Source organism: Maylandia zebra, linkage group LG11 (genome assembly GCF_041146795.1).
Source record: "Maylandia zebra isolate NMK-2024a linkage group LG11, Mzebra_GT3a, whole genome shotgun sequence".
NCBI lineage: Eukaryota > Metazoa > Chordata > Actinopteri > Cichliformes > Cichlidae > Maylandia > Maylandia zebra.
The window spans coordinates 33,183,948-33,208,530 of record NC_135177.1 but is presented as its reverse complement, the minus strand read 5'-3'; the positions used below and the strand labels follow the sequence as shown (position 1 = coordinate 33,208,530).

The 24,583-nt window shown below is 40.2% G+C and overlaps 1 protein-coding gene and 1 long non-coding RNA gene across 3 annotated transcripts in view; one reads left to right on the top strand and one right to left on the bottom strand.

The window, feature by feature from the left end:
- Positions 1 to 1,886, top strand: part of LOC105941119 (uncharacterized) — a 56,104-nt gene extending 54,218 nt beyond the window's left edge. For both annotated transcript variants that reach the window (XR_013100878.1, XR_001167743.2), the window contains exon 5: positions 459 to 1,886. This is a non-coding gene — a long non-coding RNA (uncharacterized LOC105941119). The remainder of the gene's footprint in view (positions 1 to 458) is intronic.
- thsd7ab (thrombospondin, type I, domain containing 7Ab) overlaps positions 1 to 24,583 on the bottom strand; it is a 211,406-nt gene that overhangs the window by 20,260 nt on the left and 166,563 nt on the right. The window contains exons 20-23 of the mRNA XM_076890219.1: positions 17,752 to 17,867; positions 17,071 to 17,188; positions 12,628 to 12,773; positions 10,792 to 10,966 (exon numbers count right to left, since the gene is read on the bottom strand). Coding sequence (XP_076746334.1) covers positions 10,792 to 10,966; positions 12,628 to 12,773; positions 17,071 to 17,188; positions 17,752 to 17,867 — 555 coding nt within the window. The remainder of the gene's footprint in view (positions 1 to 10,791; positions 10,967 to 12,627; positions 12,774 to 17,070; positions 17,189 to 17,751; positions 17,868 to 24,583) is intronic.

Genomic DNA, 24,583 nt, shown 5'->3' with positions numbered 1-24,583 from the left:
CCATCTGATGAGCGCTTTTTTTCCCTTCCCAAACGGAAAAAAAATCCCACTAGCGAGAAACACACACCACACTTAGAGTATAAAATTAATTCAAACTGAGATACTTTAAAATCAGTCGTGGGTTGAAACAAGGGCTGCATGTTTCTTCCACTGTATTGTAGAGATATTGAATGATGAATGATCAACGACGAGCCAAAATAGACACACAGCACTTTGGAAATGAACTCCACATTTGTATTTTGTCTCTTGGCAGACATGAGGAACAATAATCCCCCCTTCAGGGACTGCTGACACTGAAAATAACAGATTTATGTTTAAGCTGCACCATGTGAGAATACACTCCTGTTATCTGGCTCAATCGTAAATTGGGGCTTCGGTTTCTCATCTCTTCTTATTGAAATGTTGTAGATTTGCCCTATTTAACCAAAAGAAATGCTCCTGTTCACTTCTGTGTGCAGCACAATATGAAGACTTCCGCTTCACAAAATGAAGAGCACTGCTGTGGACGTGGGAGGGACAGTAAACTGTTGAACCAGCAGCTGCTGGGCAGAGCACACCTGTCTGCTATGCTCCACGTTGCAAAGCTACATCAAACCCAGCATCTGACAAGCCTCCATCACCAAACCTGAAAACAACTCATCAGACGCAAGCTTTTGAAGTGATAATCCCATCTGTGAGATTTTTTTTGCTACAGTGAGGGGTGACATCTTTGGCCCTAAGCTGACATTCTGCTGTTTTTGCGCTGCGGTGCCGAGACATCAGCTGTCAGTCAAAGAGTGGTCAACAGGCTCCTGTGAAGGCTTTTCTCCTCAGAGGTCAAAATATCCAGCAACACGCGCTTTATATAGAACGGTTTTATTGATCAAAAAATACGTTTCAGCTCGTAACCTTCACAAAAATATTACAGAAGACTATTTAAAAGGTAGAAAAACTATAAGAAACCCGCCCCCTTTTTAAAATTTTATTGGTATACAGAATTTTTTTTTTAACTGTAATGACAGACATAACTGTTTGAAGATGTAGAGACAGATTGGGTTACATCTCAATCCTCGTGCTCAAATTAGAAACAATAACCATGTGACTAGAAAGGATTAGCATTTCATCTGAGTTGGTGTTTTTTTTCCTTTTGTGCCTCCTCATCTCCTCCGTCCTTCTGCCCTGACCTGGAAATCTATCTCAGTCTCAGTGAGAAGACTGAGGAGACAGGGGGGCTTGCCGGAGGAGCTATAACCAGGTGTTTTTTTTCTTTTGTTGCTGTGCTTTCACCTGTGACGCATGAAACAGAAGTGCCACAAAACTGAAATGTGCAAATCATGTCAAAGGGGGGGGGAGTTCCTCGTTTATTTAAGATGTTGAGCGATGTGATCAAACTTTCTAACCTTCAGTTCTTTGTGTAAATGTAATAAATAGTAGCACTAAATTTAAGTTTTCGTGACATTGCTATGGTGTGGCTGCTGACATTGTAAATTACAGCAGAAGCACAAAAGGCAGCCGAAGCAGCCGGCTCACACATTACATTTACTTGCCGTTGCTTTAAAATGCAAAGCGAGAAATGGAGGACGTACCGATAGGTATACTCGAAATATTACACTTTTATTTATGGTGCAATAAATAAGCTTGTGCCCTGCAGTGTGTGAGCTGTTGATTTCCCCCCCTATTGTTTTCAACCCAGCACCTTCGCTTTGTTGTTGTGGTTTTGTCTGCATTTTTCTAGTTTCTGTAGTAGAAAAAAATACCTCTTCAGACTTTTATTTAGTTCCTGCACCTTGGAAGTAAGTGAAGTTTTGCCAGAAACTATTTGTCTGTTGTCTTATACTTTGTTTTGATGACTCCTTTTGTAGACAAATGGTTACTGCTGCTTATGTTAAATACCCACTTCTATTTTCTTCCAGGAAAAGTGCTTCTAGTGCAGCAGGAAAGGACCCACCACTGGTGAGGCCTGGGATACCCAATCTTGGCTTTTAAAACAACACTCTGCAGAAGTGTTTATGAGCTGTATACATCCTACAGCTGTGTTCTCAGACTGCTCGCAAGGCTATTAGGCGGCCCACGTGTTTAGAATTTATCAGTTTATTTCCATACTGCAAAAATTAGATCACATATTTGGGACAAAGTTTTGTTTCCTAACATAGCAAAATGTGTACGAGACTGGATTTATTGCTGATTAATAATGTAACCATTAACACCAACACACCTAAATGTTAATAAAGGTTGACCTCTATTAAGAGACATGGGCAACTTTTCCCTTTTATGGATAGTTTATTGTGACAAGTGTGTCACAACAGCAAAGCTCCTAGTTTATGGGTATTTAAGCCCAATGATAAAATACTTTAAACATGCAGAGTGGTGTATAAGTTATAAAGGAGAGGGAAGGGAAAGCAAGCTACTCAACTTCAAAATACCCAGTGTGTCTTTTCTGTGCTCTATAAGAACAACTTTGGCACTGGACCTAATTTAAATCAAATGTAAACAAAGGGATTTTAAATTAACCGGTACTGTACACATACAGTAAGAATAAACAATAAACAGTTTTTGATTGCTGCTAAGCTCTACGACTTCTGCAGATATTTCATTTTAAAAGCCATCCAAGAGAGGAAATGGCAGACCGTGCCCTTTCAACAGCTGGGAAACATTTATGAGAACATCTGTCCAAAAAGTACTAAAGTTCATTGACAGTCACAGTGAACAAAAAAGGGCAAAATGCATCAGGCTATAAATACTTAATCAGTGTTTTATGATATAAATAAAAGTGTCAGCGTGATAGGGCATGGCTCTATTGTTACAAGGAAACCTTTAAAAGCTGAGCTCTACATTAGCAGCAACAATCATCAACTATTTATTAAAATGATCAAATCAACAGGAAAATATACTAAATATACATTCACTGGCCACTTTGTTAGGTACACGTGTTCAGCTGCTCACAGCTGCACAAATGTTTAACCTACTAGTCACATGGCAGAAGCTCAGTGCATTTGGGCTTGTAGATGTGGCTAAGACGACTTGCTGAAGTTAAAACTGAACATCAATTTGAAGTGACTTTGAATGTGGTATGGTGTATCTGAGAAACTGTTGATCTGCTGGGGTATTGCTGCACAACCACTGGAAAATGGTCTGAAAAGGTCAAGGTAGGTCAAGGTAACTTTATTTATACCCATAGGCAAGGTAAATTTGCTTTACAGAAAAAATGACAGCATTTGGCATCCCTTTAAAAACACACATACCTAGTAAAGATATAAACCTCACTGTGGCACATATATAGTAATTTTAATATTTCGAATCAAAAACAGTTCTTATTTAATTCAGTGACAGCAACGGGGACAAATCTATTTTTATAACGCTTTGTCCTGCATCTCGGAAATAGAAACCTCCGTCGTGAGGGAAGAAGCTGAAATTCACCCCTTAGAGGATGGGAACCATTTTTAAGGATTGATAAAGCCATCCTCTGTACCAGCTTAGAGTACAGGGACGCTAAACAAGACTGTGGCTCACCTATCAGACGGCTGGACCATCTCACTATCTGATTTAGAGAGTTTTTCTCTGTGACAGAGGTCTGACCAAACCATGCCACCAAACAAAAGGATAAAACAGACTCAATAAAAAAAAAAAAGAAATTAACTAGCGAGCTTCAGTTCTCTGGGTGTGAATGGCTTGTTCACATCAGGGGTAAAGACCAGACTAAACACACAGAAGGGCAACAGTAACTCAAACACTTGTCAAAACCAAGGTATGAAGAAGAACATCTCTGAACAAACAACACGCCGAAGCTTGAAGCAGGTCAGCTACAGCAGCAGAGAGTTGTTGTTAACCATGTCCAACCCTTTATGAAGGATTATGTCCAGTGTTACAAAGGGCACTGTACTCTGCAGCAACTGTGTGATGCTTGCTGAATATATGTCATAAAGAATTAAGGCAGCTCTAAAGGCAAAAAGGAGCAGAACGTGTACCCAATGAAGTGGCCGGTAAGTGTATATTCCCAGTTCCTTCTTCAGCTAAAGGAAATAAAGCATTATAACTATGAAAAACCATTGTTTTGTCACTTTAATTAGGCAAACACCGCAGAAAAATCAATTTTAATGACTATGCTATGGATTGTGACTTTAAAGCTGGTTGGGCTGAGTCTTTTTTTTTTTTTTTTTAAAGGTGGCTAAATCACACCCTGACTGCTGGACTCTGTGCACTAACCAGACAGGAATAAAACATTCAAGGTCCTATAGTAATTATACAAAACCTTGCATCTGTGTATAGTTTAACATTTCACAGGTTTTGCTTTGTTTGGTCATATATCACATAAATCACAACAGATGTCCAGCACAGCATAAAGACTGTGCAGAGACCTAATCAGTCACCGAAATTAAACAAGTCATCCTGTGCGGGTCGACTGTGGGCTGACACTGCCAGATTTGTGGGGTTGTTACTCGCTGAGGCTACCCATGCTGAAAATGCATGTGCACATGGCACACTAACGAGCGTAGTGTGTAAGCATCCTCCAAAGCTTCAGAGCCTCGGTCTTATTTTTGGTACACTTGGTCTCGCTCTGCTTGATAACTATTATGTTAGGTATGGCTGTCGCAATATCACATTTTCATTACATAATTATCATGGCCAAAAACATAAAATCCAATTTTGGTTACATGTTTAACATGTGGGATAAAACCAAGCTCAGAGTCAAAAATAACACCCAGGTTTTTCACTTGTAGCAAAGGACATAGTGAAAATGCCTCTAATTTAGACAAGAGTTTCTCTCTCTGAGCCTCAGGACCGATGATTAAAACTTCAGTCTTGTCCTGGTTAAGCTGTAAAAAGTTTTCTGCCATCCAAGATCTTATAGGTTGTGGAATGATCTACCCTTGCATGTTAGGCAGGCCTCTTCTCTTTCTGAATTTAAAAGTCTTCTTAAAACATATTTATTCGCTGAAGCCTTTGGCATTGATTAGAGGGGTTGACTCAATTTGTTTTAACATGTTTCAATTTATTTTAGTTTTTTAGTTATTTATTTTATCTTATCTTATCCTCATTTTAATTTTCTTTACTTATGCTATTAGCATGTACAGCACTTTGTGAACTCTGGTTTTATGTTAAAGTGCTTTATAAATAAAGGTGGTATGTATGGTATCCAAGATCTTATATCTAAAATACAGTTAAAAAGGACATCCATTGGTCTGGTGTCATCAGGAGACACGGAGATGTACAGCTGCGTGTCATCAGCGTAACTGTGGAAGTTCACTCCATGCCTCCTGATGACACTGCCGAGAGGGAGCATATACAAATTAAAAAGTACAGGGCCTAAAACTGACCCTTGGGGCACACCACATGTCATTTTATGGATCTTAGAGGAGCATGTATCCATACTCACCATAAAAGTTCTGTCTGAGAGATAGGAAGTGAACCAGTTATGTACAGCACCAGAGAGGCCCACCATGTGTTTCAGTCTGTTTAAAAGAATAGCGTGGTCTACTGTATCAAAGACTGCGCTTAGATCCAGTAGCACCAGGACTGAGAGCTTTTGGGAGTCCCAGTTACATCTAAGATCATTTAGAACCTTTAGGAGAGCAGTCTCTGTGCTGTGGTTCACCCTAAATCCAGACTGAAATATCTCCAGGATCTGTCTATCATTTAAAAAAAAAAACATTAATCTGAGTAAAAAAAAAAAAAAAGTTTTTCTAAAATTTTACTTAAAAATGGTAAGTTGGATACAGGTCTGTAGTTATTAAAATCATTACAATCCAAATTGCTCTTCTTCAGAAGGGGCCTCACCACCGCCGTTTTAAAGGCAGCAGGGAAGACACCCAACGAAGAGAGCAATTCATCATGTATCATATCCATAAAGTGTTTTAAAAAGTGAAGAGGGGATTGGATCTAAAAGACATGTGGTGGGTCTCACTGTGGAGAAAACTTTCTTAACCCTTGTGTGGTGTTTGTATTTTTGTTACTCAGCCAGTGTTCATGGGTCTGGTGGACCCGCTAGAGTTTTGGCTTTCCAAATTAACACTATCAAACAATTTTATGTTAAATTACTCAACAGATGTTTACTTCATCCCAATTACAAGACATATGAACAGCAAACATGGTTAATTTTTTCCCTTTACCTTTGTTAGATCACATTTATGAATTAATGTGCTTCTTGTTTTTCTTTTATATAAAATGTTATAAATAAATCAGTTATAATCAAGTGGAGTGAGTGGAAAGACCCAACACATTTACACGTGAAAAAATAATTAATTGTTTAATTTTTCTTTTGAAAAAAACTGAACACGGGTCTCACAGACCCGAACACCATACAAGGGTTAAGGTTCTCAGCATTAACCAGGACAAAGCTGTCCAGTGTCTCCTCAGGTACAATCGAGCCCTCAGATGTGTTTAAAATCATATCGCGAGAAGATAAAATATCAGATCTTATGGCGCTGATCTTTCCCCTGAAGTGGTCTGCAAACTGCTCACAGAGCGAGTCTGTGGGGGTTCTTTGGGAGCTGTTAAAATCAGGGTTAAATAAACGATATATGGTGGAAAAGAGGACCTTGGGATTATTTTTGTTATTACTGATTATTTTGGCGAAGTATGAATTTCTTGAATTCCTTAATGTATTATTGTACATTGTTGCTCGCAAAGTATTTCATGGTTGATTGCATTTTTATTTTTCCTCAATCTCCTTTCTGCGGCCCTGCAATTTCTTTTGAGTTTTTTGACTCCTTTGTTTCTCCAGGGTGATGCATGTTTTACGTTAATCTTTTTAGTGGTGAATTGAGCAACGGAGTCAAGGCTTTTCTTCAGTTGGCTGTTAAAATGATTAAAAATAAAATCATAGGGTGCAGGTAAAATCACAGGGGGGCATTCGTCTAAAACCTTGGTAAAATTTGCAGCCACTTCAGAGGTTAGATAGCGAAAGTGGTAAAATGGTCAAATAAAATTTGTTTGGTGGTGAGTGTGTTGTTGGTTAAAGATGCAGTCCCACCACCTCTCTTACCACTTCTAATAGAAAAAGAGAAATTAAAATTTGGTGGGAGGCCTTAGTGAGAACAACTTGTGCATCTGAACCCAGCCATGTTTCAGTTAAAAATAAACAATCAAGTTTATTATCTAAAATTAAATCATTAATAATAAAAGACTTGTTCAACAGAGAGCGGATATTTAAAAGTGCCATACTGATTGAGACTGGTGGATTTTTGACAGTAGAGTTCAATGGATGTTGACATTTTTGAAGGGGTCGGAGGTTATTAATGTTTTTGGAGTTACTGGATCAGAGTTCATATCAGGGGTAAAGACCAGACTAAACAGAGTTTTGTGTATTACTGTTAAAAGTGGAACAAATATAGATGCTGGGACCAGAGGGACATCAGTCAGTGGCGGACAGATCAGCAGGTAATGTCGGTTTGGTCTAATGTTTATAAGCTAAACTGTAAGCCATCTTTGAAAACAGCTGTGACCAGCAAAGCTTTGGACTCTTTCACATGCTCGAGTTACATTGGAAGGATTTAGTGGGGTTTGCCATTTTGAATTCTTTCCTGAACTAAAACCTTAACAGAATAAGGAGTAAGAATAAACAGTACTGCACTTCGAACTCTTTGCCGTGTACATCTAATTAGCTTACAGCCTTAAATAGGAGCCACTTGTCACTTCCAAATCATTATTCAGCTAAGTCCATTGTGAGATCAGAGGTTATATTAAAAAAAGGCCTGTTGGTCCTGGATGCAATCGAGGTCATGGTATGATTAGTTCCTCTCTCCTGCTCTTTATTGGATTTGGCTAAGTTTACAGCTCCAACCAACATAATCAGGGATAACAATACACTTGGCAAACTCATTTATTTATCATCCCAGAGTGCTGCCTTCAAGTAATCAGGGTGTCTACAGGTATAAGCAAGCAATGTAAGACTTTTTAATGCCACTTTAAATGAAATTTAAGACCAAAAGGGCAGTTCGATCGTTAAGCGTTTCCAGGCACCCGCTTTAACCACCAAGAGTAATTGCGGATTTCCAGCTATTTCCCGTTAAACTTGATCTTTCCATTTTTGTAGGCTAATGAACAGGCTGCCTAAGAAAGCATTCGTCTTTATCAAGAGGATGCTTTTTGCCTCAGATCTGTTCTCTCACAATGCCCCACCCTGTATCTAGTGTGTATTTAAGTGTGTACAAAGCCACTTTTGTCAGTTGGAGGAGGAGATTTGAGCCCACTAGTGAAGCTCGTGTTGCCCTTAATGCCTCAATAAAGGCCTTATTTGTTTCTCTCTTTTTACTCATGAGTTGAATTTTCCTGACCTTTTATTGTCTGGACTTATTTAACAATTTTAAACGGCGTACATAAATCAATTCGAGCAGCCTTTGTGTATGAGATGCACCATTTTAGCTGGCTCATGCCTCTGCTGCTGCGCCACGTTTCACCCAAGCCTTTCTTACAATCAAAACACAAATACATCTTCAATCTATTCTCCTCTTAATCAGCATCTCCATTCATACGTGAGGTGAATAAATGAATAAAATCTACACGTCTCCGTACAGCAGATTGTGCAGTCGTATCTTGGCTTGCCATTTTGTCTTTTTATTTCAAGCCCTGAGGATCTTTTGTTATCTCGCCCACACAGATTATTGATTGCACCTTTTTTTTTTTTTTTTTTTTACTATTATTTTATCTCTCTCACTGTATGTGTGAGTGTGTTCAAATAATTTTTACTTCTAGGTTTCTTTGCTGTACAAATGGAATCAATTGAATTGTAGGGGTCACAGCTTTCATTTAGATTCTCCTCTCTGTCTATTTCACTGGAAGAGCAGGTGGTCCAAATATTTTGTGCGTTCCACATGAACCAGTTCCTGACGGCTGTGCCTCTGGCTTGGCCGGACACTTCAACATACTAGCAGGGCTTTGCTCTGGGGAGGACTGTGAGCGATCGCCCTTTGACTGTTGTTCTAACGATAACCTCAGCGTGTTTTACTCTTCTCGTGTGCTGCGAGAGGTGAAAAGAAGCAGCTGTGACTTACAGCTGGAGATAGATACCTTGTGAAATTGGAGAAAATGATAGAAACTATGAAGTGAATCGAAAACCCACACATATGCAGAGTACAGCTGTCATGATTTGAAAAAGCAGAGAAGACAAGAGTGCTCTCTAAGCTGATGCAGGCGATGAAGTAGAGAACCCAAAAGTAAATGAAACTCCCATAAAAAAACACAGTTAGACAAAGCTTTGGTCATAATGTAGTCCATTTATTCTGACTTGAGCTATGCTGCTGCTTCTCATTTTAGAGGTCATGATAGATAGTGAGCTCTGTTAGAGTTTCGAGGTAATGCTGAGACCAAACCCACACGCAAAAGACCAACTTTCAGCACCTCAAATAACAACTGCCAAACACATTTAGGCATTTCAATTCACTTGGCTTTTAAACGTTACAACAAAGCTTGTTTTAATGTGTATTTAAATGCTCATAATGGCTTCCCTGTAGTATACATCAGACTGCTGAGAAGTGTCGACTGTGCTGTGTATGGAGAGTGACTTGTTGAAGCTGAGAGCAGCGACACAAAACAGTTTCAGTGTCCACATGCGCCACTTTTAAACACTCTGTGCACCGTCTTACAAGCACAGCATTTTAAAATGCTGATGTCATAATTCCCACCCCTTCTTGACTCTGATTGGTTTGTGAGGAAGAAGTGACGTTACATAAATTGTAAAAGCTGAACGATGAGGGTGTTTTTACACTCGGAGCAATAAGCATTGATCACATTGAGCTTCATAGGATTTGCATAGAAAACTGCTCTGTGGATTAAAGCCTTAAATCACTGCTTTAATAGACAGGTAATGAAGACAGATAATTAGTAAACACTAGTCTCAAACACCTTCTACAGATATGATGATGTATGAGCATGTATTTACCTGAACGCTAGATTAACTGACACATCTGTATCAGCATCTTCAGCGCATGACAACCGATCCAAGTACTCAAGTGATGTTGATGTTAGCAACTATTGCTATTTCTAACTTTGTCTCCTGCTAGCAGCATCTGGGGTTGAAGTGCTGAAAACTGCAGCTCCTCTGGTGGCCACTTGAGGCTGACGCCAAAAGTGTAGAGTCCCCGTAGGCTCCTATGTCAAAATGCCCAATTTCACAGATATGAAATTAACATGTTCACAGCACAGCACACCCCTTCATATCAACTGTCCAGGTAAAGTTTGGCCTCTAACTGACAGATGTGTTATTGCTGTCTGCTCGGTCTCACAGCTAGACTAATTCCAGTCATTGAACTGGACCTCCTGTTTGCAGTGTTAGTGCTTTTGGGAGTTATTTTAATGAAACTATCTGAAAAATATTGCAGATTGCTGTGCGGTATAGCCCTTCCAGCACTAATTAGCACTGATAACCGTCTGGTTTAAAGTTGATTACTCCTGGATCCAAAAGAACAACCTAGCAACAATCTAAATGCTAATAAAAAATAAACCCAAAAATCAAGGGGCTCTTTTACATAAAGTCTATAGACTCCTTGTGGGTACTTCATGCCTGATCAGTTTTACTGACAGAGACTGAGGTTAATAGTATCCAGCATGTTGCTGCCATAGCTTACTATTACTTTGTGTGGCAAAAAGCTGATTTGGAGGAGCTATTTCAGTCACAGAATATTAAAGAAAATTAAAGTAAAGTAAAGTAAGAGTAAAGTCATAATTGATTAAATTTTTTTCATTAGAGAACTTTTTTTTAATAACAGTGGACTGTGCTTCTAATTGCTTCTATTCAGTGTTTGGACTTTCCAAGGTTGCTCATGCAGCCCAAACAACAAATAATTACCACTGAAACCTTGAAGTCAGCATTATTACCTGGACATGGGAGGACACAGCTCTCTTTCAGTCTGATCTGCTTGTCTCCATCGACAGCCACCTCCAGGCTGCTGCACAGCTCCTCGTCCACCAGGCTGCCCTCGCCATCGCTGGAGCCGTCCGACACGAAGCAGGACAGGTTCCTGAAGCGCATGCCGTGTCCACAAACCACATTCTGACAGGACATAAACACCACAGAAGAAGACAGAAGGTGATGAGTTAACACAGTGAGGGAAGGGGGTGTCACACAAACCTGCAGCAATCTGATGGCAGTTTAATAATCCTAGTAAATTCAACTTCTGCCATTTGAATTGATGGAAAGATCAACTAAAGTCAAACAAATACAAAAAGTGTTTATGCGTCTCAAACATTTTAAGAGAAGAGTAAAAAGCATCGCTGAGCTGAGCTGTAGGATGAAAAGCTGCAGGCATTAAGCTGCACACCTCCAGCTTCTCAGCAAGGCAGCATACCTGACCTGGAAATGTATTGTTGCTTAGAACAGAATATGTTCTATATATTTGCAATATGTACAGCGGTTTGTATTTTTACAGAAACAAAAGAGCACAAATACAAACATGGATGAGTTAAACCTCTACTTTTTAAGCTGTCATTCGTCTGGAAATTGTGTGAACTGTAACAAATGATTAAAGGGGACCATTTTCCACACTCGGATAAAGGCAGAAAATTAAGGTCAGGGATAGCATCTCATGCAGGACTGCACATGTAGACCACTTGTTAAAGTGCCCTTGTGGATTTTATTATGTGGGTAAGACTGGTAGGGCGTTGAAAACACAAAAGCAGTATTGGAAATAACCTTCTATTGGCAGGCGGGCAGTACAGAGTGTCTGCTGTTCTTGTTTTGACGTTATTGGGACACTAAAGAGTGGAAGGGATGGAGAAAAAATCCTGGTGGATTAAATGAAGAATTGTTATTGTCCTGTTTTGTTTTATGAGTAGAGATCTATTAAAATGTATTTTAATAGATAAAAGTATAAGGAAGATAAGCTTCCCCATATATTTTCAGTCTCTTTCCCGTGTGGGAGTTAAATTGTCCTTTATATTTGTTCATGAAAGAACAAAATATCTCACAGGATCATTCTATCTGATACATTTTCTGCTAATATTTGCATTTGCTTAGTTAGGTAATATCATTTGGGAGTCCTCCAGGCTGGGTCCTGATTGGAGTTTGATAAGAGGTTACCACCCACAGGATGGTTTGCCTTTTTCTGAAGTGAATGCAGAGTGCATTTAATAAAATGTCGACTGTCTCTGCCTCTCACTCTCACACAGCTGAGGAAGGCAGAGGTTATAAGCACTTCCTTTTTGATCAACTTAAGTGAGGGGCAGCAAAGGATGTTAGTAACAGATGACATTACCTGTCTCTGTGTGTCCCCATAAAACCACATTTACTCTTGAAAAGTTTTGCTTTATGTCATAAAGTATTGCACTGGATGCTTTTAATAATCTGACCCGGTGCCACACGATGCAAAATTGAGTGTACAGGCTGCCAAATTTCTTGGCAAAGGTATTGGTTTACAGTAATGCATCAGCATTAAAGATGCATTAGATTGATTTTTTTTTTTTACTGTCCATCTCTCAAAATAACCGTATGAGTGGGGAAATGATGAGCTTGTTCATCAATACTAAAGACTCCATTATTTTTTATCAGGTTCTTAGACTTCACCCTCCTGAAATCCACCTTCTGGCTCAAACTGTTTTAGAGTATTGATCTCAGCTGTGCCTGAGCTCCATTTCTTGTAGCTGACAGAGGTCGATACAATTATTAATGTTTAATGTACCTGGATTATGGTATAACTTTTATATGTATTGACATACCTCTACCCGACACTCAGACCAGGGGCTGTACTGCCAACGGTAGCAGGGTCGGACAGGACAGGGTTTCCACTGCTCCATCTGAGAAGGGCACGGTCGGCCATCGCCCTGAGAAGCCTGAACCACCGACCGCTGTCGCCACATCTTACCTGGAGAGTAAAAAAGAAAAAAAAAAGGTTAAATTTATCTCTGGTTTTCTGTGGATCTCTCATTAGACTTTTATATAAGCAGGATTTTGTTACTTGTTGATCTAGTGGAAATAGGTTAGTGTCGCAGAACTGTCTTTATTGAGTGAATGTCTGTCTTTTTGTTCCGTCATTTTTTCCTAGAGCATCTCCACACCCATAAGCACGTTCAATTCATGATTTTTTTTAAGACTTTCTCCACTTCAAAATGTGTTCCCTACTGTGAAAGGAAACAAGATTATCATTAGCAACTTAAAGAAGTCCAGACGCTTTTCTTTGCAAGCTCCTTTGACTACGATGACCTGGATGACTGAGAACCTTCACAGCCGAGATTATCATTGTTATCCTGAATGGAAAATGAAACCCCTATGGCATACAGTGCAGTTTTTCCTTCTAAAGATGTCCAAGTAATGAGCTTAAATCACCAGGAGTAACGATATTGTTCCAGCCATTTGGTGTTAATGTTGTGCGCTGACGTTATGCAGAGTTTTGCAGACCATTGTCTAAATGTTGCTGCTGTGTACTGTCACCAGGGGGCAGTCCCAAAATTATATGGAACCACCTTTAATGTGGGTTACTCTTGCTTGTGTTTGTGCTGTTGTCGTTCCTTTAGCGCAGAAAACTATTCACTCTTGATTTTTGGAAGACTTGACAAAGTCAGTGCAGTAGCATAATCTTCTCAGTTTTACAACTGTCATGAACCAATGTTTGTGTTCTGGTTTGCATCACTGAAGGCAGGTATGTTTGACCGTGCGTCCACTAATGGTGCACATTGCAAACACTGCTGTCACATTCTCCTATTTCTCTAAGCAGCCCAGGGCCTACTACACATGCTGCAGTGGTGGGCTAACTGGGGTTGGGGTGGCAGTCAGCCTGATTGGGGCAGGACATCCACTGGACCCTTTCCTTCTGGGAAAAACAAAGTTCCTGTCCCTTTACTGTTTTGCTTGACATTGTTTCCCCCTTGAAATGTTTTCAGCAGCAGACAGTATAGGGAAAGTGAGGCTTATAGGGAACCAATCCAAAGTTTAACAATGTCAATAGTATAAAGACGCTACATTGTGAAGTAAAGATTTACTTCATATGAGCAAAGAAAGTCACTTTTACTTGTTTAAGTAGAACTGAAGTAGAACAACAGGTTCCTGTGTTGAAAACTCTCCACCCCAGCACTGAAATCTGAGCATTTTGTTTTACCAGCATGAGAGAAAATTAATATCAGGAGGGTTTTTTTTTTTCTTCAAAGCCTCTGGAGCTCTTGGTTTCTTGATAAAATAATACAATTAATGCAAAGTTCAAAGAGACTTTTTCCCCCCTGAACAATAAGCTAAACACAGAAACACATGCAGTGACCATTGTGGTGTGCCACACAGCAGTCATCCATTCCTTCTATAAACAGCTCATTTAAATTCATGTGTATGCGTTTGTTTTGAATGTATTAAATTAATCCTACGGCGCACAATAGCACTTCACTTAACAGAGCAGGAGTTTCTAAATGGCATGAAATACTGCACCTTTTTTCCCTTTACCATCTTGATTGGTTCTTGGTCAACTTGAGTAAAAAGGCTTTTATTCCACATCAATCAGAAAAACCTCTTTAAATAAATCCAATTCATCGCAGAACCCCGGAGACCATTTGATTTAAGTGCAGAACTGATGCTATGAATTAACTGAAAGACTCGACATAGAAGCCCTTCACACACGTTTCTAAAAGCAACCTTCCTGTCTACCTGCTTTAAACTGCCCACTCTCAACTCTCACAGCCCTCCATTTGTTGCATATTCCACTTACATTTTCACACTGACAATCCAGCAAAGTGCTCACCTCAAAATCCACCTTTACCAACCTACATTGGCTTTCAACACATAAAACAACCAGCGTTCCCACACATTGACACGCAAACTGTACAATTTCATATCCCACTCCAATAAAAAAAAAAAACTTCCCCCACACATACACAGAAAAAACGCACATCAAATAAGGTCCCCGCCTTTGCCCTTTTTTATTTTTTGTAAAAAAAACCTTTTTTTTATCTTATTCCTTTTGATTTACCAACTATTGCTGTAGCGCCCTTTCTTCAAAGGGCTCCCTCGGCCCTGAGGAGCAGGAACATATAATGGGACAGAATCAATTGTGTGAACTCCTGGAACAACAACTAGGCAACAGGACGACAAATTTTCTATGGTCATTTGGAAAGACTATAACACAGTAACTTTGACTTAAATAAAGACTCCCTCTGCTTTGTTTGTGGGAGTTTTTCTAGCTAGCTACATTTGGAAATGTCTGAGATGCGTGTCTCCCAAATACACGCTTTGGTACCATGTGTACATAACATGTATGTAGCCCACAGTAAGAAACAGAAGTAGAAACTTTTTGTAGGAATTAGTAATTTGGTTTTTGTTATTTATTTATCATTAGTTTCTGACCTGGATGGATAATTTAATTTTTAATCAATAGAATTTTTTGTCCCGCCTTTAACTGTTCCCATTTTGGTTACACTGGTAAGGCTGCTTAGTCCCACATCAGCATGCATGTGAAATAACTCTGACCTTGCTCCTAGGTCAGGTTTCTTTTGTAGTTGGAGATTAAAAAAAAAACCCCAAATTAAACAAACTGAGAGTCCACAGACCTTCTGGAAATCCATAGAAGTACGCTGATCTTTTATTACAATGGGTGTCGAGCCACAGCTCATATGGAACTCAATCTAATTCCCTAAATTGTGGTAGGACAGACTGTGCAAAACATCCATCCTTTGTTTGGCTAATTTCACACTAATAAACTGCCCAGATAAGCCAGCAGGCGTGAACTGGATAGCACTGACATTTAAAAGACCCTGGTCTGACTTTATTTTACTTTCTTGGTCTCTGTGCATGCACATCATTTTGATTATTGTTGTTGGTTGTGATACAAAGCACAACATTTTAATACAACCAGAACATTGTTCCATCATTTCTGCAGATGTGTCTTCATTGTGGTTACCCATCCTCCTTTTGCAGTTTGGCATCCTCTAGTATTTTTGTTACACACTGGTTACATATAGTTACACTTGGGGACATTAAACATGGCCAGTTTCAAAGGTCAGTAATTCCCTGTTTCAGACAGTTTATTCCTCCTGACTCTGTACATCAGTGAGCATACATTTCCTTCACATGGTCATCTCATAAACACTTCTTCTCTTCTGTTTGTGGGAGCCAGTAAATCATAAGAAAGGGAGGAGGAGAAGCTTAAATGGCTTGTTTCAGATGACGTGTGAGGGCCTAGTATCAGATAAATAAGGAATATCTCAAACTCTGCAAGAAAAAAAAATCCTCTCCTACAGTTACACTTTTTTAAATGCACCACACACATGTACACAATTGACCACACTCCAATATGTGGTCACACCAGCTGTGGGAACAATGAGTTTTTAGACTACACCTATCAATAAACTTGGCCCACGTTTTGATTTCAAATGCACACCTGTAAAGTTTGGTAAAGCTGCCAAGAGTTTACATAAAACTGCATCCTGCACAGACAGACACACAGATGGCTGGGTAGACATAGTACTAAGTACTAAAAACTGCTTGTTTGGCAGTTCTTGCTACAGTAAAGACGGACTAAGGAGGTAAAAACAATAATAGCTCTGTTATCACAGTTGGATCTTGTTTTTTCAACAGATAAATGGTAAATATAGATAAAGCAACAGGAATGTAAGGTGGTTGGAAATGGTCATTATTTTTTATTTGATAGGACAGTGTAGCACAGACAGAAAAGTGAGGGGAGAGAGCATGAGTGACAGACAGCAAATGGGATACATGGTACCTGGGCCACCTGCTCTACCAGGTGAATTACAAGTGTGCGTCAGGAGCCTGTGTTTCACCTGTTTTAGCTTTAGTCGTCTGTTGCAAATTCAAGAATCTATGTTTGGCCATTTGCCATTAAGACTGAAGTGCAACTTTACAATCTGGCATCCTCTTTTATAACACGTCTTAAAACATTTATAGACCATCTTAAACGTATATGTGCTTCATTATTTTGCCTGAACTTATTTATCTCGTTTACTTGTTTATGTTGGCATTTGCCTTTACTCCAGTGTAATCTCATTATTGCACTTGAAAAGAGCAACGGAAGTAAATCAGTAAGATTAATGTGCAATTAATGATGAAAAGGAGGCGCAGTGTTTAGAAAAGTTGTCTTGTTCGTGAAAGGTTACCGATTTCATACTCCTGGATTTTGATGGCACTGGAAGCTGCTCGGGACAAAAACGTGTGTGTGAAATTCTCACCTTCTAGACCGCAGGTCTGTGAACACTCTGACCAGGCCGACCACTCCAACAGCTGACAGTTGACAGGACACTCGACCACACAGGAGATGTTCATCTGCCACTTCTTCTCCAAATTCATCTGCAGCACATGTTTCAAACAGCACATCATCAAATCATTCACATAACAGACAACCAATCATTACGCTGCAAACTCAATCTGCTATGGTCAGACACTGACTTGACCTCTCAGTACTGCAACTCCCAGAAGTCTCTGTTCTGGCAAAGGGCAGGTTTCCGGCCAGCTGAATTGGATTATAAAGGCTGCTGTGAAAACCATCCCGACACAGTGTGTTTTTGTGAATGAGCCAGATGATGAAGTGGGCCAAGGGTTAAATAGCTGTGGGGAAGGCTCTGCCACAGCCCGCCGGCTACAATTACATGGAGTTGACACATTATGAATGAATAAAACGCCCAGCCAGAAGCAACGACAACAATCTCTGCATGGGAATATTCTTAAATATTTCATGTTGCTTCGGGCTGAATAGTACTGGAACGGTGCGATAATATATTTTAATGAGTTATGTGATCACGTCATTAAGAAAAGAAATTAGAGTGTCAAACAAAGAAAGTAAAATTGGATTCTTCCAAGAAACAAAAAGGGAAGGTCCAAAAGCAAACACCTGAAGGATTTTCCAGTCTCACCTCTTCACAGAATTTTATATCCACCGATTTGCCATCGCTGCGAACGCAGTCAAGCATCCGGGTTTTGATGCCGCCGCCACAGACAGCGTTTGGACTCAGCTGACACGTACTCCAGTCTGAAGAGAAACAAAACATATTCACAATTTTACTAGTTTTAACATTAAAATTATTAACACAAATATTGAGAATCACCGCTGAAGACGGCACTGCTGTTTGTGCCTACGAACAGCAATTTGCCATGACCCCCTTTGAAGAAGTCACCTTATACCCAGTGGCATACCTCTTCCTAGTGTTTGGAATGCCCAGTGGCAGTCCTGTTATATAAATACCACCTGCAACGTAAGCTGGATTTTTTTGCATTGTCAAAAGGAGGATCTTCAACTTGAAATTCAGAAGTTAAATCTGCCAAGAAAGGCAGGCGAGAAGAAGCCAAAAGCCAAAAAACTTTCTTGTAAAGACAAGCTGTGAGCTGCCATGTTGGTTCATGTCAAGAAGTTGGCTCCAAAGGGTCCTCTTTAGACAGTTCAGGGTGTTAGGAGTGAAGCTCGAAAATGACAGTCTAGTCCTGGAAGAGAAATTTGTATGTGCAACAGTGAGAATGCAGAAGTGCTACAGGATACTCCTGATCTGATGGCTGTTGATGGTTTGTTCATGGTGAACGGTTACATTTGGGCCAGCTGAATAGCATGCTTGGAGTATTCGACACAATGCAGATTCTAAGGATGGTAGTGATTCTAACACAGGTCCTGATGTTTGTTTATACAACTTCATTTTCAATGCTGACTCCAGGCACATTTTTTTCTGTGCTGCAGCAACAGCCTGGGAACTTCTTGTACTTTGTAGTGATGCCCAGCACGATGTTTTTTTTAATACTACGAGGATTTATTTTTACACAGTACATGTAGCCTGAAACATAATCGGAAAGGTCGTATAGAGAAACAATCTCGCTTTGTTCCTTTTTCTTTATCACACTCACAAAATGGAAAATGTCAAGCTTTCGGAGCAACAATGGCTCTCTCACAGAAAATATAAATAACACCAGATAATAAGTTGAATAAATATGCAAAGACTTGGCATCTGCTGTGGTTTAAATAACTAATTTCAGTTTGTTTTCTGCAAATAACTGAAAATAAACACTGTTGAATAATCCAGCACAAAGACAGCACTGCAACGTTGCCCTGAACTTTATGAGTGCAACTCTACAAAAGGCTTACCAATAGCACTGGCAGTAAAACAAAGAGCTGTTCTAAAGCTTCAACAAACAAATCAAGCATGGCATCCAGATCTTTAAGGAAACTGTAAATAAGTTCTGAAATATGATCTGAATAGATATGATTTGCACTGAAAGCATTAAATGTGCTATTTAATTGAACTGAGACTGTGTTCTCCCAAATGTGTCAAAGTTGGATTATTCCATTATGCAAATTCTTTCTAAAGTTGATTACTTTTATTATAGCGTACCACATCAACTTGAATAGTTCTTCTTTGATTCTCAAATGAATTCTTGAGAAAGTCTTCATTTAAGACAAGTCCTCAATTTGTAATTTTTGCAACTTGGAGGCAGAAACGATCACAGATGCTGCGAATCAACAGTAGCATTTATTTGGAGTTATATTTGTTGACAAAACCACAATTTCTACAAATCATTTCAGCACAGTTTCATTTTACAAATGACTTAAAGAAAATTCTGGCTGTTTAGTTACTATACAGCTTTGGTACATTTGCCTGCTAGGTGCTAGCTCTGTGGTTCTGCAGCTTTTCAAAGGCTTTTTTGGCACCAAAAACAGCTGCTCAGTCTGCAAATAAAACCTTGATGTGAGTTCTCTTGAGTGCACAAACACAGTTGGATGCTGGATACCAAAATAATGAGCTGAAAGATGCTAAATGCTCCGAATAACTGAGAGGAACTGCTAAGCTGGGTGATAAGGATCTGCGGGTTTGTGACAGAACACAGCGCTTACTTGATTAATGATTATTTAATATAGTTAATTCTATCTGTTCTAGATGAACACAGCATTCTGGATAAATTCCAGTCTGGTTTTCGTAGAGCACACTCTACTGAAACGGCACTTATTAGAGTCTCTCCAGTGACATCCTGATGAATTATGCAGGAGAATGCTCTGCCTTGCTGATGTTGGACTTGACGCCTGCCTTTGATACTGTTGACCATCACATTTTGCTAGATAGGCTGAGACACGCTGGAGAGATTATATCTCTCGGCTGGCCTGGGAACGCCTTGGTATTCCCCCGGACAAGCTGGAGGAGGTGGCTGGGGAGAGGGAGGTCTGGACCTCTTTGCTTAGGCTGCTACCCCCGCGACCCGACCTCGGATAAGCGGATGAAGATGGATGGATGGATGGATGGAGGCTGAGACATTGGGTGGGTATATCAGGGTCTGCTTTGGACTGGTTGACATTTGCCAAACCTTCTATCAGGAACCTTGGTGTAACTTTTGACTCAGCTCTGACTTTGGACACTCATGCTAATTTATTGGTTCGCTCCTGTTTTTATCCTTTAAAAAATATTGCTAAGCTGAGTCCCATTGTTTCACACTCAGAACTAGAAATGGTCATCCATGCATTTGTCTCATCTCATTTGGATTATTGCAATTCTTTGTTCACTTGTTTAAGTAAAGCCTCTGTAGATCATTTGCAAGTTGTTTAGAACGCTGCCGCAAAGCTTCTGACCAAATCTTCTAAATACTCCCACGTTACACCCCTGCTGATCCAGTTGCACTGGCTCCCCATAAAATTCAGAACCAACTTCAAGATTTTGACTTTGACATTCAGGGCTCTGCATGGACAAGCACCAACCTATATCAGAGATCTTTTACATCATTACATCCCCAGCAGGTCCCTGAGGTCATGTGATCAGGGCTTGCTGGTCGTCTAGCATACGGGCTGAAAACGAAAGGTGATAGGGCGTTTGTAACTGTGGCCCCCAGACTCTGGAACTCCCTTCCTTTAAGCCTGAGATCTGTGGACTCAGGTTTTTAGCTGTTTTTTAAATGAAACCACTATCTTTTTAAACTTGCTTTTGGTTGATTTCTGTTTTTATGTTTTACCTTTTCTGTGAAGCACTTTGTGATTTCTGTCTTGAAAGGTGCTATACAAATAAAATTTTACTTACTTTACTTACTTAATTAATATAGTTATTAAATAGCAGCGTTCACTAATAAGCTATCACGTAAAAGGTAATCCTGGCATCAAGTGCACTGTGTTTTACAGCATTAAATGACCCTTACAATACAACTGTTATCTGCCTGCTTTGAGAGCACATAACTTTACCACATATCAAATATTTGCCAGCGTTCAGCAGGTTGCAGCTGTTGATTTTACCACCCTGAGTGTGAGCAGAGCTGGAAGGCAGGTGAGAGGGTGTCATGATTTAGATGAGAGCAAGAAGCGAAAAGAAGAGGAGGAAGCATTGAAGTCACAAGAAACCAGCCTTTCACAAGTGTTCTGCCTCTGTACTTGGATGTATTTTCAGTTCAAGCGGGATGATGTGGAGGGGACAAAACACAAGGAGACGCTGTTTAGAAGTGTTCAAATGCCTCAGCTGTCACAAAGTCTTTACACTTCAGAGAGAATAAATCCCAAACAGTGAGAAACAACCGTAGTCTGTCTTCGGCTTTTTATGGGGGAGCACACAAAAATGCATTGTCGCTTTATGTTGTCTCATTCCTCTCTGAAAGTTGCTTACCTTAAGCTTTTATACAGTACGCTCATACACAGAGTCTCCCAGCAAGGACAAGAACAAGGATTTTTATATAAAACATCAATTAATTGGTAGAGTTTTTGATATGACGTATTGACACAATGCGACACGATCAAGTTAATTACTAACTCCACTGCTGACACACTAAAATTTCCCAGCCATCAGAGAGCAGAAACTACATAGACCTTTTAGGATACACATGCCAAGCATATAAATGAACCATTTTAAGCTGCCAGATGACTCAGCAGAGCAGTGCGCATGCCTTGTACTTGCCACACTGTAACTTTGACTTCAGCTCATTACCTTTGTGGCATTACATTCTTCGTCTCCTTCTGCCACCTCTTTAAAAATAATCAGTGTGGCTTTGTTGTATTTCTGGAGTCTTTATAGCTTCTGGCTGTTGAAGATGACTTTTAAAAACAGATGCCTGCAAAGAGGTCATTTAAGATTTCTAACATCTCACTTATATCCAATAAATATGGACCCCCTGGGCGACCGTGGCTCAGGGGGTTGGGAATCGCATCTGTAACCAGAAGGTCGCCGGTTCGATCCCTGGGCTCTCTGTCCTGGTCGTTGTGTCCTTGGGCAAGACACTTTACCCTACTTGCCTACTGGTGTTGGCCAGAGGGGCCGATGGCGCGATATGGCAGCCTCGCTTCTGTCAGTCTGCCCCAGGGCAGCTGTGGCTACAACTGTAGCTGCCTCCACCAGTGAATGAATAGTGGTATTGTAAAGCGCTTTGGGTGCCTTGAAAAGCGCTGTATAAATCCAATCCATTATTATTAAATCTGGCTGCCATTAGTGTCTTTTTATGGCGGAATTGCGTTGTGTGGCCATTTGGTCTGATTTGAGTCGCCTCCTTTGAAAAATAAGCAGAATTTAAAAGCTGAATATGAACAGAAAAATCCAAAGATTTAGGAAGCAGAACTTGGCACCCTGAGAAAATTATTTCTGTGAAGGGAAAAAGCAGCATTTTATTCCAGACTTGGGGTTTCACTGCCTTTAAACAACCACAGTGCTGCTTAAAAAAAGAAGAAGTAAAAGAAAAAAACTTGCAACAACGGGGAGGCTGAGGTATCACTCACGAAGAGCGCCGTGCGATGAGCGGCTGTTTTTAGCTGCAGTGAGCTCGTTTGCAAGCTCAACTCGGGAAATTGTGTCTCCTTCTGCTGAGGAGCTTTGTGGCACTCTGGGGACTGGAAATAGGGAGATCGCAACAAGAAAGACTGACAGTAAGAGACAGAGAGAAAGGCAGCAAGGAAAGGAGAGAAACGTTGCAGGAAGGAGCAGCTTGGATGATCTCTGCATCAACAATGGAAAAAGAATACCCAATAATAATTTCTGCTCATATATTAAGTACATATACCCCAGGATACCTGCATGCCACTGTGAACTCAGCAGTTGGGATAATATGTCACCTCTTCCAAAGAGCAGAGGGAGCAGGAGGGTGGGCTTCCAAACTAAGTGAGTGCCAAACTCTGCTTTTATTCGCTTCTATTGAAATTGTTTCTTACAGTTTCCAAAATGAAACATTAATGCATAACCTCAGTGACATGTGAGGTGGAGCTGTGATGTCCCGAGGATTTGAGGGGGAGGCTCGGGTAGGCTGCCAGCTCAAATCTATTTTGGAAATCTTTCTGTTTACAGTTAATCAGAAATGTTTTCTGTTCTAAGCAGTCACACACAGAGGTGCCACTGAGCAAGGCATTTAACCACAGTGGCCTGCAGCCAACTGGTTTACTTGTACTCTTCCAGGCTTTAATGGTTGTAGCTGCAGAGAAATCAAACTTAATGTGTGCCTATTCAACCTCCCTGTGCAAACCGGCGCTAAAGAGATAAACAACCAACCAATAAATAGCCGGCTTTTAGAGACGAGCATTGTGAAGACCAGCTGTGAGCTGGACTCAAAACAGTCCTATTAACGTTACATTGCCATTATACAAGGTTTTGATAACACCCCGCATGGTCTGCAATTATCCTACTAGAATGAAACAAAAGCGATAAGGATAATGAAAAAAAGAAAATAGATGAGCTGTTTATTGATCGCTCATCCCGTGAGGGGCTCAATCTGAAATGGATGCTGCATTTTAAGGCTTACATTTAAGGGGCTGATTTTCATGTCACTGATTTGGTTCAGATTTGGTTCACATCACTGACAGCAGCCCAGAAATCACACAAGCAGCAGCAATGCTGCCATTTTCAGGAAATACGTGATGATGCAGACTGCCAGGGGGCCACAATCCCCGTGTTAATCATCCTCATCCACTCGGAAATGTAGTGAAATAACACAGACAAACCTAAAAAGTCCAGAATACTTCTTTTTACTTCTCACAGTAAGGACTTGATGATTAATAGCACATCTCTACTATTTTAAGGAACTCCTGCGTCACCATGCCACCACGCAGTTACATCACCATGGCGTTGTTAAACATTCACATATTAACTGAACATTAACACTGGTTAGATGTATCATCGCCACAGCAACTTCTGGTGTGAGACACCCAGGCCAAAATCCTGAACATGCATGAACATGAATTTTATTTATACAGCGCCAAATGACAACAACAGTTGCCTCTCAGCGCTTTATATTCTAAGGTAAAGACGCTAAAATAATACTAAGAAAACAGGGTAAACCCCAACAATCAGATGATCCCCTATGAGCAAATGTTTTGGCAACAGTGGGAAAAAAGAACATCAGGCTCAGGGAGGGGCAGCCATCTGCGTGAGGGGAGGAAGACACAGGAATTCACAAACCTGCTCTTTGTATGTGGCTTGGAAGGAGTCTAAATAAAAGATACGAAAAAAAACAGCTATTAGCAGTTTGTCTGGGCTAGCTTTTATAGTCTGGAAGGCTCAAGTGAGCCAGGACCTTCTCCAAGACAATGTGTGGAGCGTCCTGCTGTTCTGAGCCATAAAAACATATTGTACAATCACAATACTCAAGGAGCAAACACAACATGACTGCAGTAACTACAACAGAACATTAACAGTCCCAAGAGTCTGTGCCTTTCCTGCCATGAACTGTCTGTAAGACTCTTTTCTTTCTCCACCTGATTATTGTTAAAAAAACAGCTGCTATTAGCTGATGTTTGTTTCTCTATTAATAACCAGCAAA